We start from the raw sequence: 13,964 nt of genomic DNA, 5'->3' as shown, positions 1-13,964 counted from the left end.
GCGAAGCAAGCACATCTTCATATGGTGACAGGAGAGACAGACAGAGAGAGAGAGCGAGCATGCTTGTGAAGGGGCAGGTGCTACACACTTTTTTTTTTCTTTTTTTTTTTCTTTTTGAGAGATAGGGTCTTGCTCTGCCACCCAGGCTAGAGTGCAGGGGCTCAATCTTGGCTCACTGCAACCTCCACCTCCCAGGTTCAGCCTCCCAAATAGCTGGGATTACAGGCATGTGCCACCACACCGGGCTAATTTTTTTATATTTTTAGTAGAGACTGGGTTTTGCCATGTTGGCCAGGCTGGCCTCCCAAAGTGCTGGGATTACAGGTATGAGCCACTGCACCTGGCCAAAAAAAGTGGGTTTTTTTTGTTTTTTTTTTTTGAGACAGGGTCTCGCTCTGTTGCCCAGACTGGAGTGAAGTGGTGCAATCTCAGCTCACTGCAGCTCTGACTTTCCAGTCTCAAGCAATTCTCCCATCTCAGCCTCCACAGTAGCTGGGACTTTAGGCATGAGCTACCATGCCTGCCTAATTTTTGTATGTTTTGTAGAGACGGGGTTTCACCATGTTGCCCAGGCTGGTCTTGAACTCCTCGGCTCAAGTGATCTGCCCACCTCAGCCTCCCAAGTGCTAGGATTACAGGCTTGAGCCACCATACCCAGTTTGTGCTACACACTTTAAACAACCGGATCTTGTGAGAACGCACTCTCACGAGAACTGCAAGGGGGAAATCCACCCCCTTGATCCAATCACCTCCTACCAGGTCCCTCTCCCAACATTGGGAATTACAATTCAACACGAGATTTAGGTAGGGACACAGAGCCAAACCATATCAAATGTATGAGCTAGTCCAAAAAGATACTTTTAAAACAACGTTCGCTTTTACTAAAGATTCAGAAATACAAAGGTACCAAACCAAAAGAAAGGCTTTTGTTCACCCAGGCATCAAGGCCACAGGTGAGACCTGGAAGCTGCTGGGGAGCATCTCACACTGTGCCACAGTCTTCTGGAGGGCCAAGTAGCTATTGGAGAAGAAGATGCTTTGGCTTTTGGTCCAATGGTTAATTTTGCAGGAAAAACAAAAGAGTGGGAAAGCTGTGTTAAATCACCCATAGACGTGATGTTAGGAGAAAATCAGGCAGCATAGGGGTTAACAGTACAAAATCCAAGTCAATCAACCCAGACTTGAATCCTGGCTCCACCAGTAGCCATTCTGGGCCCCTGTTCTTTCATCTGTAGATAGGACAAAGGTTAAATGAGTTGCTATATGGCAGCACCCAGTCCAATGCTCGGGACACAGGTGTAGCTGTTATTAGAAACAGGTGAATTACCCCAAAGTTAAATGGCATCAGACCTTCTTCAGGAAAGAGAATTCCAGGGTCAGCTCTAGGTCATCCCCCTCCAGTTCTCTTTCCAGCATGGTGAGTCGTCATGATTCAGCACGAAGGCTTCCAGAGACCCTTGACACACATCTGTATATTCAATACTCTCCCTTCACAAAGGCAAGGAAGTTCCCATCCAAATCTTTAGGTAACACATTTCAGCACTTAAATCTTAAGCATTTAATTATTCTGAGCCACCACTTAACCAGAGTAATTCTCAAATTGGCAGAAAAACTTCATGAGGGGAGAGGAGGAACGAGGAAGAGGTGATATTATTTTGGTTTTTTCCTGCCCTCTCTCTGGCTTGTTTCTAGGAGAAAAACAAGTGGACATGTTCCAAGACTCCCAGCAGTGGGAGGGGCGTCAGATTAGTGCACAAATGTCTGCTTTAACCATAATGTAGAGGAAATACAAGGAACTTGCATTAAATAAAAGATGCCCACAACACTACCAGACATACAGTAAGTGATAACGAGTTCTGAGGGCCAGCCGGGCTGACACATCCCAATTTTGCATTTGAGGGGAAAAGTACTGTTCTCTGAGGGACAAGAGTGAAACCAGGAGGGGACCAGAACATAGCTCTACTTTCCCAGGGTAGCATTGAGGGGAGAGGTTGGCCAATAGTGGCCGTGAGAGATCACAGCTGGAGGAGATTTAGGGGCTTAAGGAGGTGCGGTGCTGACATAATTACTCAGGTAGCCTTGAAGAGTTGCTTCAAAGAATGGAGAGCCTCCCTCCCCAGCACCTGTAGGCATTCATAGTACCCGTCTATTTCTGAGCGGTAGGAAATTTCCATAATTGTTGAGAGAGAGAGAGAGAGAGAGAGAGAGAGAGAGAGAGAGAGAGAGAGAGGGAGAGAGAGAGAGAGAGAATACGAAAGAAGGGTGAGGAGCTGTCTCCAGCAGGTGACCCTGCGAGAGGGAAGGATGAGGAGTGAATAGAGAGGTTGGCAGAAGGCACCCCCGTCTCCCTCCTGACTCTCCCTACTTAGTAAGCCAGAGGAGACACACAGGAGGAGGCCACAGTTCTCACAGCCCCCAAAGGGAAAACACAGTTACCCTCCACAACACCAGGAAGTGACCCAAAGCGCTGAAATCAGCTACCCGAGTAGTGAAACCTAAGTCATGGTTGCTGTTCTGCCCCCAGAAGGGGAGCAGTCACCAGTTGTTCATCGTGACAGAGCAGATACACTCAAACCCCGGTGCCCTGTGCCAAGACATGCCCGCTTCACCTGCAGACCAGACCCTCCTTGACCATCCGGCACGCGGCCCTGGGGCTTGATGAAGCCCTGCACCCAAAGTCCCTGGCAGAGGGATGAGTCACGAACTTGGGCCCTGGCAGCAGACGGCTGGGTCGGCCAAGGCCAGATGGAGCTTGATTTGCAATTTCATCAGCCTGTTCCGCTCTGAGGAAAGGCACGATGTGATCTTGGTGTTGTCCAATTCACAGGCTCGCCCTGTTCTTAAAGGTGAAATTGCACTGTTTGCTAATTCTTCCAGTCCCCCAGAGAACTGGAGCTCAGAGGGATTGTTCTGACGCTGCAAGAGTAAGGAAAATGAGGTTTCGAAAATCAAAGTTGAATACAGGCTATCCCAGAGGAGTCTGCAGAGCGCAGCCTCGGAAGGCCCCGGCCAAGAGGCCTTGGCCTCCCGGTCCCAACCTGGCGCGCCGGCAGAGGTGCTGTCCCAGCCCGGGCGCTGGCGGTCCACGCACCGCTCCTACCTCGGGCGGACATCCGAAGGGTCACGGCCGCTGGACATGCTGTCTTTTGCAACCCCGGCCCCAGCAGGCCCTTTACAGTGAGGGGTCTCCCGCAAGAGAGGGCAAGAACCATCCTAAGCCCCGCTCGCGGAGGGCGGGAAAAGGGGAAGACAGCTAGGTTGGTCCTGCCCACCGGAAAGTCGGAAGAGTAAGAGTAGCAAGAAGCCCTGGGGCTGCAGGTGGGACCTCAGGGAGCCGTGTCTACTAGGAGGACGCGTGGACACGTCCCTCCTGGAGTTTCGATTCAAAACGCGCCCCGAATGAGGTAGCGCCGCTCTCACTAGGAGCAAAAGATCCGTCCACGTCGGTTCCAGAAACCTCGTGTCCCCCAAGCCTGCCCGCCCGCCTCACCTGCCAGGCGGCCGAACTCGCGCGCCCGCAGCTCGCGCAGGCTGCCCGGGCCGTAGCCGTAGGCTAGCCGCGGTGCGCTCGGGTCCCGGGAACCCGCGAAGGTCCACAGCTCCCGCCCTGACTCCGCCGCCGCGCCGGCCATAGCCCCGGCTAGTCCATCCAGGCTGGCCAGGCCCGGGAAGTGCGCGAAGCCGGCCCCCGGCGACTCCGCCCCCGCCGCGCCTCCCAGGCCGCCAGCCTCCGGTCTCTTGGAATCCGCAGCCTAGGTGTGGCGCCCCGACCGGACTTTCACTTCTGGCCAGCCCTTTCCCCACCTGGGCGCGGGAGCGGGTGCCCGTCTTTAAACAACCTCTCGATGGGTCCCACGAAGATGTTTCCAGACCCTTGGAATGCCAAGTTCAAGTTTAGCTATGTCTCGCGGAGAGGCCGGTGGAAGAAGCAACGAGGTGATCTTTCCTGCTTGGCATCGGCATCCTGGAACCCCGCGACCCTCCTCCTCGCAGGGGTCTCGGGACCCTCACCCTCTCAAGCGGGGACCGGCGTCTGGCGGGGGCGGGGGGTGGGGGCGTTCTCGGGTTGCTGCTACCCAGCGGGGCGTGTGCTTGCCGTTTGTTAGAATGCGGCTGAGCAAAGGGTAGAAAAGGGGAAAGATTAGGGATCCACGAGGCTAATAAATTCTCAGTGGCTGCACACTGTCGGAACCCGGAAGCTCGGGGGCTTCCCCCGGAGCGGGCCCTGCAGCTGGGATCCACGTAAGCTGAGCTTCCCCGCCCTCCCAACCGCGTACTGGGCCCTACTTCCTGCCCTTGCCTCCCCAACCCGGCATCCCGCCCCGCACTTCCCGCACGTGGGTGTGGCCAGGCCCTCTCTATTAAAGCAAGAGTGCCCTAGGACAAAGCCGCCCCTGTCCCGGACAGAGTGGAATAAGAGCGCCTCCTTTAATCCCCACTCGCGCCTGCACCCAGAGCACCTGGGACACAGCGGCTCTGTCTTGGAGAACAGGTGCCTCAATAGGGAGGGCCTGGCCAAACCTATGCGCGGGAAGTGCGGAGCGGGATGCGGGGGTGGGGCGGCAGGTGCAGGTAGTAGAGCCCAGGCATGCGGTTGGGGGGGTGGGGGGAGATCTCACGTGCGATCCCAGGTGCGGAACCCGCTGCTGGGAATGGGGTGGAAGCAAAACAGGTACTGCACGCACAGGCGAGGTGCCTCGTGGGGGAATCGAATGTCAGGGATGGTGGACAGTGCGGATGGGCGGCAGGTGCTGGGGCTCAGGGGAGATAACTCAGAGGCAGGCTCGGTGGAGAACCCAAGGCAGGCGACCAGGTGCAGGTGGCCCACAGGCCCTGGAGGCATACAGCGGGGGGACGAGGTGGGAAGGAGGCCTATGCCCCAAGAGCTCAACCTGTGCTGCATCCAGGCCAGCTGCCACCCAGGGTATGGGCCGCAGATGCCCTAGGATCCTTGCTGATGCATGATGCATACCAGTGCCCAGCGTGAGAGCCATGGGAAGGCAGCACGCAGCCCTGGCTCTCCCGCCCAGGCCCCTGATACCAGGCCAGAGAAAGACCCGCCACTAAGAGCTCATTTCCCCCTGGCCGGAGACCCAGGGGTCTGTGGACTGCAGCGCTAGAGTCCATGCCCAGGTACCCATATTCCTCAGTGGCCTCTGCCCACCGACCACCCCAGCTCTCTCCCTCACTGCTGAATGTCCAGGACCCTACTCGACAAACACCCACAGCTGTTCAAGGAGGAGTTAATATACTGATAGATGGATGCAGGCATTTGCTCATTGACATCACTGCCCACCCCACCATCTGCTTGTCTTCTGGCCATGCTTCAAGCGGGCACTTTGGATACTGGACTGTCTTCTGTGAATGTGGCTTTGGGCAGCACTAATAACAAGAGCTAGTTACAGGGCCTCACTGTGTGCCAGGCACTGCACTGTGTACACTCTTACCTGTCCTGGTCGTTCAATGATTAAATATGCAGATCTAGGAGGTGGCTCTTACAGATGGGGAAGCTGAGGCAGAGAGAGGCAGAATAACTTGCACAAGGGCACACAGCTAGAAGACAAGCTAGCACCTGGGAAGTCAGTCTCCAGAGCCCAGGCAGGGAAGTGTGTTTTGCTAACTCTCTGGTGTGAGCCACCGTGGTTCCCAGGGCCTCAGTTTCCCCATCTAAGTTGAGAGGGGTGGAGTTGGTCCTCCCAGCAGCTGTTCAGTGTGTCACTCCTCACCCATCCTTTTAAAGCCCTGCTTCCTGGTGAGAGTCTTCCCTAGGCCAGGGTTTCCAGGCATTCATTTGCATGAATCCCCTAGAGAGCCTATTCAAAGGCAGGTTCTGACTCTTTGAGGTTCTGTGTTTCTAAGTAGCCCAGGTGATGCTGATGCCCCATTCACAAATGGCACTCTGAGGAGGGAGGGCCTAGGTCATTTCCCTGGGAATGTAAGGAGAACCTCTCAAGGAGTTCTACAGCCAACTAACAAACCACCAGTCCACAGGGGTGCTGCTTCAGACAAGCTCGCCTAGTGATGGACTGGAATAGGCCAAGTCAGTGCAGAACTCCTGAAGGTTATTAAAAATCACGGATCTACCATTAATCCAGAAATACTTTAAAGCAGTTGGCTATGCCCATCTAGGGCACTGTGTGCTTGGGAGGGTGGATGTGAAGATAGCACCTACAGCTGAGTAGGAAAATGAACCTACACTAGCCACAAGGCAATGTGGGCTGAGTGCCCAGGCAGCACTGGTTCAGGATGCAGGTATAGGATTGAAAGAGAGGAAGCGGCTACTTCCTAGCAAGATATCCAGGGAAGGTAGCCCAAAGGAGGAAGCCTTTGAAGTGGGCCATAGCAGTGAGCCAGTCAAGATGGGAGGAGGAGTAGGGAATGTGAGAAACACTGGGAGTCTTGGCCTCTAATTGGCACCCTTAGGTGCATTTCACCAAGATTCCCTGGGCCGCTCCTACCAGAAAGAGACTATCAGAAGTCAGATTGCTCACTCTCACCCTGCCTTAAGCAGAACCTCTATCCCCACCGAGGAATGTCTGACCTGGGAGGAGGAGTGATCTCCTGGGCCCTGTGCTATAGGCTGCCATGGCCACCTCTCACCTGGTCCAGCTGCTGGCCTTGGAGCTTCCAAGCAACCTGAGCTGGTCCATGCTAAGTTCCCCGGAGGCCAGCTTCTGCACCTAAAGTTTACAGCTAGGTAGGAAAACAGCTCTTCCAACTCCCATTTGCAACCCTTTCTCACCTAAGAACTTGAAAAATTATGTGTCTATGAGCCAGTTGGGCAGACAGGTGAGATGCCCTCAATTTTGTACTTTAAATCTCTCCCCGTGTGAATCTTAGTCCCTGGTGCACCTCACTGAGCCTGATTCCTTACCTCCTGATGATGCTTCCCGAAATCCCCTTGCTCCCAGGTTAACAACTCCCACCCCCAGTGTCTCCTAGCAATGGGCTCCATTTGCAAGAATCTCTACTATATACAAAGCATTCATTCATGTATTCATTCATTCATTCATTCACTCACTCAGCAGATGAATGAGTGCTTGTCAGAGTTAGGCTTGGAGTTGGTGGTAGACAAACAAGGAAAGGCAGGCTTTGGAACTAGAAAGTGCCCTATGAGTGATTCAGCTAGAACTATCCAATGGCCATGACCAGACTGGATGAGCCTGTGAGAATTGGGAGCAGGAAAACCAGCTATAACCTCTTGCAACTGTCCAGGCTTGAAACACTAGAAGATTCACTTGAAAATTACTAGTGCTTTTGGCAGGGGCATTTATTCAGTGTTCACTGGGCAGTTGTGCCCTGCTGTAAACATGGTAGGCACTGAGAAGACAACAGTCAGCAAGGCAGTCTCTGTGCCTGAGAGGCTCCTGGGATGAGGAAGGAGATAGGTTCATAGTCAGGTCACCCCTCCAGGCTGCAGAGCGCTAGAGAAAAGTCCTTCCCACAAAGGTCCAGGCTCGGGGTAAAGAGCCTCCCAGACCTGGGGCTGCTGGGAGACCTGCCCAGAGGGTCCTGGAGGAGGAGGTGGGGGAAGGAAGGCAGCATTCCATACTCAAAGGTCTAGAGCTGCAAAAAGGCTCAGAGAATTCCAGATGCAGGACTTTTAATGAAGCTGGAGCACAGACTGCAGCTCTGTGGGGATAAGTGCGATGGGGAGTGAGAGAAGTAAGAGGGGTCAGACTTTCTGGTACAGAGGAGAAAGCTGGCCTTGGTCTAAAAGGGACATGAACACCCGAGAGTCTCCTCCTGAGAGTGGCTGGATCGGGGTGTGCTTAGACCCCAGGCAGCAGTGGGGGAGGTGGGAGTGGGGAGGTTGCAGGCAGCCCTGCTGTCAGAGGCTGGGCAAAAGTCCTGGCGAAGAGCAGTGAGGGCCTGGTCTGAGGCCCAGATTGTGCAGAGGTGATGAAATTCAGGGATGAATGGGACGAAGGACTGGCCCAAGGTGACTTGGTGCTGTCAGATTGGGAGACTGAGTGGACAGAGGGAGTCTCAGGCATAGGGAGACAATATGGAACTCGGTCAGGACATCTCAGTGGAGATTCAGGGCTCAAAAGGGACAGAGTGTCTGGGGTTGGAGACTTGAGTCATGTGAGGGGCTTGTGGACAGGTCATCTCAGGAGCTCTGAAGTGCTTAGGGAAAGAGGCCAGAACCCTGGGGACAGTGGCACTTAAAGGGTCTCTGTCTCATGCCACAGGTGGGAAAGTTCAGTTAGAGAAGTGGGGACAGAGCCAGAAGAGAGCACCTTGGCAATATCTAAGGCCATAAGGCCTATTAGGACAAGGGTTAAACAATTAGGACAGATTGCTAAACTTGTTGGGTAGGTGGTATGCAGTGGCCTAAGCAGGAACAGCTCTATTATCCAGGTGGGCATGGCAGCTCCACTATAGTGGTCAAGTCCTAAATGGTGAGTAAGGGTAGAGGTTTTCCCACTGGCGAGCCCCCTGAAAACCTTGGCCTCCTAGTCTGGAAGATATTAGGTTGCTGCAAAAGTAATTGCGGCTTCTGCATCAAAATGGCAAAAACTGCAATTACTTTTGCACCAACCTACAGTTGGGGGCTGCAATTACGAGGGATCAAATTTCCCAACAAATATCAGGATAGGGATAGGTATGTCTAAGAAGGCTGAATTTGGTTTGGATAATGAAATTAACTTAAGTGTTTCCTACTAGAGCAAAATGCACACTTTTCCAACAATGAGAGCTCACAGACCTGGATATCCTGGTACCTAGGAAGTCAGAAGAGGGCTGGCACAGGAAGCAGTGAGACAGACATAGCATTGGAGCAAGTTTATCTCCAAAGACTGGCAGAGTGCCCTGGTAGAAACTGAGAGCAGTGGAAAGAAAGATCAGAAACCCCAGGAAGCTCCCTCCCCTAGAGTGACACAAGACCTTTCCTGTGAATAGAAACGAAAAGGGCAGTTCAACATCATGAAATGATTGGGAACAAGGCTCCATTATATCTAATGTTTGAAACAACCAAACCCACCAATACCAGGCAGACCACAGGACTGAGAGGGCAAAGGGCCCAGAGCAGCAATCTTCCTGGCGCTGTCTTCCTGGGGGCTCGGCTTCTCCCATGTTCATTCATGAGCAGGTCCACTGAGCCAGGCCAGCCCCTTCTTGGTCCCTTCTGTGCTAGCACCTCCCTCCTACTCTTTGCCCCCTACCCCTTTAACCACCAAGACAGGAATCTCAGATATTCTATTTATTGACTGGCAGATTACATTTGAGAATACTTCCTCCACCAGCCATCAGCATTATCAAACTCATTCATCCCTGAATTCAGCAAATATGTGACAATACATATTTGCTGAACTCAGGGATGCTGTGGACAACAGGAAAACCATCTGATGCGCAGGTGTTTAGGCTTTAGCAGGCTCGTATAGGGGGCTTGCATTGGTTGCCCATCCTGTATCCATTGGCCCCTCTGATTTTGCTTTGGAGAACCACCCCACGTTAGAGCAGCTATGTGATCTCACTGGGACCTACTCTGCCTCTAGGCCAGCACAGGTGATCTCACAGCTTGTTACATCAGATGGGCAGGCCCAAGCCACTTAACATGCGGCTTTCCCCTGCCCACTGTGATTAGTTGAGGAATGGTCCAGTCAGAGTAAAGTTAGAGACTTAATGCTAAGAGTTATTTCCTTTGATACTAACAAGGAAAAAAGTAATGTAGGGGCTGTTTGCATTCCTCTTACGGCAATGAGGGAGAACGGCCTCAGGGGAAAGCTGCCATGTGGCCAGGCATGGTGGCTCACCCCTATAATCCCAGCACTTCGGGAGGCCAAGACAGGAGGATGGCTTGAGCCCAGGAGTTTGAGACCAGCTTGGGCAACATAGTAAGGCCCTGTCTCTATTAAAAATAATAACAGGCCAGGCCCAGTGGCTCATGCCTGTAATCCCAACACTTTGGGAAGCTGAGGTGGGTGGATCACCTGAGGTCAGGAGTTCAGGACTAGCCTGGCCAACATGGTGAAACCCCGTCTCTACTAAAAATACAAAAATTAGCCAGGAGTGTTGGCGTGTGCCTGTAATCCCAGCTATTCAGGGGGCTGAGGCAGGAGAATCGCTTCAACCCAGGAGGTGGAGGTTGCAGTGAGCCGAGATCACGCCACTGCACTCCAGCCTGGGCAACAAGAGTGAAACTCAGTCTCAAATAATAATAATAACAAAAGAAGAAGGCTGCCATGGAAAGGGCAGAGCTAAGCAAACTAGAGAAAGGAAGGCAGAGCCCGTATCAAACTGCACCTGAAGCCTATCCCACCACTGAATTTTTCTCAGTCATATGAGCCAGTAATTCCTTTGTGTTTGAGATGAACTTCCTTACAATAGAAGGCATCTACCTGACACAGCATAAAACATACACAAAAATAGAAGATATAAGGTGACAAGTGCCATAAAAGAAAATTGGAACAAAATACTCCGGAATTCAGAGGAAAAACAAAAAAGAATACTTGAGGGGTTTACCAAAGGCTCTATGGAGTTGACACGAGCAGAGCTTTATTTAATCATAATAGTACCAGATACAAATTACTGCTGTCTTATTTATATCCCAGGAACCAAACTAGTGTTTTTCATATATTGGCTCATTTAATTCTCAGAACAATCCTACACACTGGTTACTGTTGTTCTCCCTTTCTTCCAGAATGAAGTACCCCAGTTCTCTGCTGAGCACATGGGCATCTGCAATAAAGATTTAATTTCCCAGCTTCTCCTGAAGCTCGGTATGGCCACAACACTAAATTCTGCCCGAGGAGATTAAGCAAAACAGTATGGGACTTCCAAGAAATGTTTTTAAAGTCAGGGGCAGGCCTTTCTTCATGCCTTCTTCCTCTTTGCTGGCTGGAATGCAAAGACCATGGCAGGAGGCCAAGCAGCCATCCTAGAAGGTGAAAGCCTCATACTAAGGATGTCAGACAGCGAAATAAAAGCCTGGGTCCTTGACCCTGTAGACATCTCCCTCCCCATCCTGGTCTGTCTGCCTTGACTCCTTTCATATGAGAGAAACAAACTTTTAACTTGTGTAAACCAGAAAGAAAATTTTACAATTTTTTTCACACACAGTTGAGTGGAAGCCAGACCCATACACTAATCTCATCTCCACTTTTAAAGATGAGGGGAACAGCTTGCCCACAGTGACAGCCAGTGTGAGCTGGGTTTCTGTTGCCCAACTCATTGGGGTTCCAACCCTCACCTAGACTGCCCTATGAAATACCTAGAACTTGGTCAGAAGAAAAGATAAGAGGGGAAAATGTCAGCAAAAGCCAAAGACTAAGGGTAGCAGGGGCAGAAGTGAGAGTGGGAAGTGAAAGGTGATATAATTTCCCTATTCCACTGAGCAGGAAGAGGCTGCCTTTGCATCCCTCTGTGTCGGGGGACAGGCTGGGGACAGTCAGCAGGCACCTTGCTGCAGGAGAGCCCCTGCAAGAGCAGCCTTTGTGGAGCTGTCCCTTCCACCCCAGGAGGAGCTTCTCGGACACAGCATGGCCTCTCTCCTTCACTCTGGTGTCTTCACTCAGTACTGGGTCCCAGATTTTTTTTTTTTTTTTTTGAGGTGGAGTCTCACTCTGTTGCCCAGGCTGGAGTGCAGTGGCTCGATCTCGGCCCACTGCAACCTCCTCCTCCTGGGTTCAAGCGGTTCTCCTGCCTCAGCCTCTGGAACATCTGGGATTACAGGCGCCCACCACCATGCCCGACTAATGTTTTTGTTTGTTTGTTTGTTTTTTGTATTTTTAGTAGAGATGGGGTTTCACCATGTTGGCCAGGCTGGTCTCGAACTCCTGACCTCAAGTGATCCACCCGCCTCAGCCTCCCAAATTGCTGGGATTACAGGCACGAGCCACCACGCCCGGCCCGGGTCCCAGATCTCTGAGTCCACCAGAGTGGGGCTCAGAGTCCTCTATCCACCAACCACATGCAGCCATCCAACACGCTGTCTCTCTTCTGGCCTCAGCCTCATTGTCCTTGGAGTGCCAGTCTCTTGTTTAAGCGTGGCAGAGCCTTAATACTGGACCATCCACTACATGCTAGAAGGGGAAGAACTCCTCACAATGTAACAATTTTTGTATTTAACTTATGGATATGCTCATTCTTTTTAAACAATTCTTATAAGGAAATTTTAAGTATATTAAAAAATTAGAATAGTATGACCACCCCAACACTGCCCAGCTTCATTAATAATCCACACATCTAAAACCCATCTAGTCCTTGACACACACACAATCATTATGAAACAACCCAAGACATAAATTGATTTCATCCATAAATACTGAAATTATGATTCAAGAGAACTTTTTTTTTTTTTTTCTTAAACCAAGGCTGAGGTGGGAGAACTGCTTGAGCCCAGGAGTTCAAGACCAGCTTAGGCAACACTGCAAAACCGTCTCTAGAGAAAAAAAAAACAAAACCAATCATAACCATAGCCCCACTGTCATATGTTTAAATGTTGTTTCCTTAATATCATCAAATATCCAGCCAGAGTTCAAATTTGCTTTGTCCCTTAAGCACATTTTTACAAGATTGAGTGGCTAGTTCAGATCAAGAGGCAAACAAGGTTCATACATTGCACTGGATTCACACGTCTCAAGTATCTTTCAATCTCCAGGCTTCCCTTCCCTTTTCCTCTTGTAATGTATTTGTTGAAGAATCTAGGTCCCTCTGTAGTCACTCCTCTCCCCATTCCCAGCCCCTGGTAACCACTTACCTGTTTTCTGACCCTATAATTTTGTAGGGCCCACTTTGTACTGATGTACTTCTGACTAGGTGTGTTTATGTTCAAGCATCAGAGCCAAGGCCCAAACCTCTACCCTGGCCCTCCTTCTGCTGTGGCCCAACTGTACCCGGAGCTGGGCTCTCCCGTCTCCCTGCCTGTTAATCCTAGAAGTGGGTGCCGAGGAGGGAGAAACAGGAGGGAGGGAGTTGGGGAGGGCAGCTTGTTACATGGACATCAGGGCTGTTACCACTAGCAGCAACAGCTTTGTGTTAGCTTGGCTCCAATTTGAATGAAATATTCCAAGGCCATTTTCCCCAACACATTGTCACCAAAAAAACTCCCAGCATGCAGAAAAGTTGAAAGAATTGTACAGTGAACACCCCTTAAGGAGTTTCTACCATTAACATTTTATTTAAAGGCTTTGGGACTCTGAAGTATAATGTTTGTGAAATGCTATGAGCCAGACCCTCCACACTGAAAATTCCCAGTGTAAATTAATTTGTTAAATGCTCTTAGAATTCCTGCAATAAAGAACACCTATCTAACCTTAGTTATCCCTGTGTTTCCCAAATATATCTTACTTTGGAGCACTTTCTTTTTTTTAGTACCGATTTACATCCTGGGAAATGGTGTTTACCATGCTTTAAAAAAAAACTGTGGTAAAATAAAGATAAGATTTACCATCTTAACCATTTTAGAATGTACAGTTGAGTCGGCATACAGCATTCACATAACTTAACTGTGCAACCAATCCCCAGGACTTTTTATCTTGCAAAACTGAAACACTGTACCCATTAAACAACTCCTCATTTCCTCCTCCCCCAGTCCTTGGCAACTACCATTCTACTTGTTTCTATGCATTTGACTGCTCTAGATACTTCATATAAATGGAAGCATAGAGTATTTGTCTTCCAGTGACTGGCTTACTTCACTTAGCATCATGTCCTCAAGGTTCATCCATGTTGCAGCACGTGTCAGCATATCTTCCTTTTAGAGGCTGAATAATATTCCACTGTATGAATATACCACATTTTGTTGATCATTCACCCACTGATGGACACGTATTGCTTCCATCTCTTAGATACTGTGAATAATGGTGCCGTGAGTATGGGCATACAAAACTACCACTAATATTTTACAGTGCTTGCTTCATATCTGTCCATGTGTCCGTCACTCCACCCATCGTATTTTTTATGTATTTCATAAGTTAACAGACCACAGTAACTTCCCTTAAACATGTCAGTATACATAT

General features: G+C 50.5%; 1 protein-coding gene and 1 long non-coding RNA gene across 2 annotated transcripts in view; one reads left to right on the top strand and one right to left on the bottom strand.

The window, feature by feature from the left end:
• MOCOS (molybdenum cofactor sulfurase) overlaps positions 1-3,884 on the bottom strand; it is a 75,175-nt gene extending 71,291 nt beyond the window's left edge. The window contains exon 1 of the mRNA XM_004059341.5: positions 3,491-3,884. Coding sequence (XP_004059389.1) covers positions 3,491-3,632 — 142 coding nt within the window. The 5' untranslated portion in view covers positions 3,633-3,884. The remainder of the gene's footprint in view (positions 1-3,490) is intronic.
• LOC129528267 (uncharacterized) lies at positions 3,798-11,035 on the top strand. The gene is made up of 2 exons (XR_008673502.2): positions 3,798-3,936; positions 10,646-11,035. It is a non-coding gene; the product is annotated as an uncharacterized lncRNA (long non-coding RNA).
• Positions 11,036-13,964: the final 2,929 nt, after the last annotated feature.

Source organism: Gorilla gorilla, chromosome 17 (assembly GCF_029281585.2).
Source record: "Gorilla gorilla gorilla isolate KB3781 chromosome 17, NHGRI_mGorGor1-v2.1_pri, whole genome shotgun sequence".
In the NCBI taxonomy this organism is placed as follows: Eukaryota; Metazoa; Chordata; class Mammalia; order Primates; family Hominidae; genus Gorilla; species Gorilla gorilla.
Note: the sequence above shows the minus strand (reverse complement) of the source record. Positions and strands in the feature narration are given on the sequence as shown.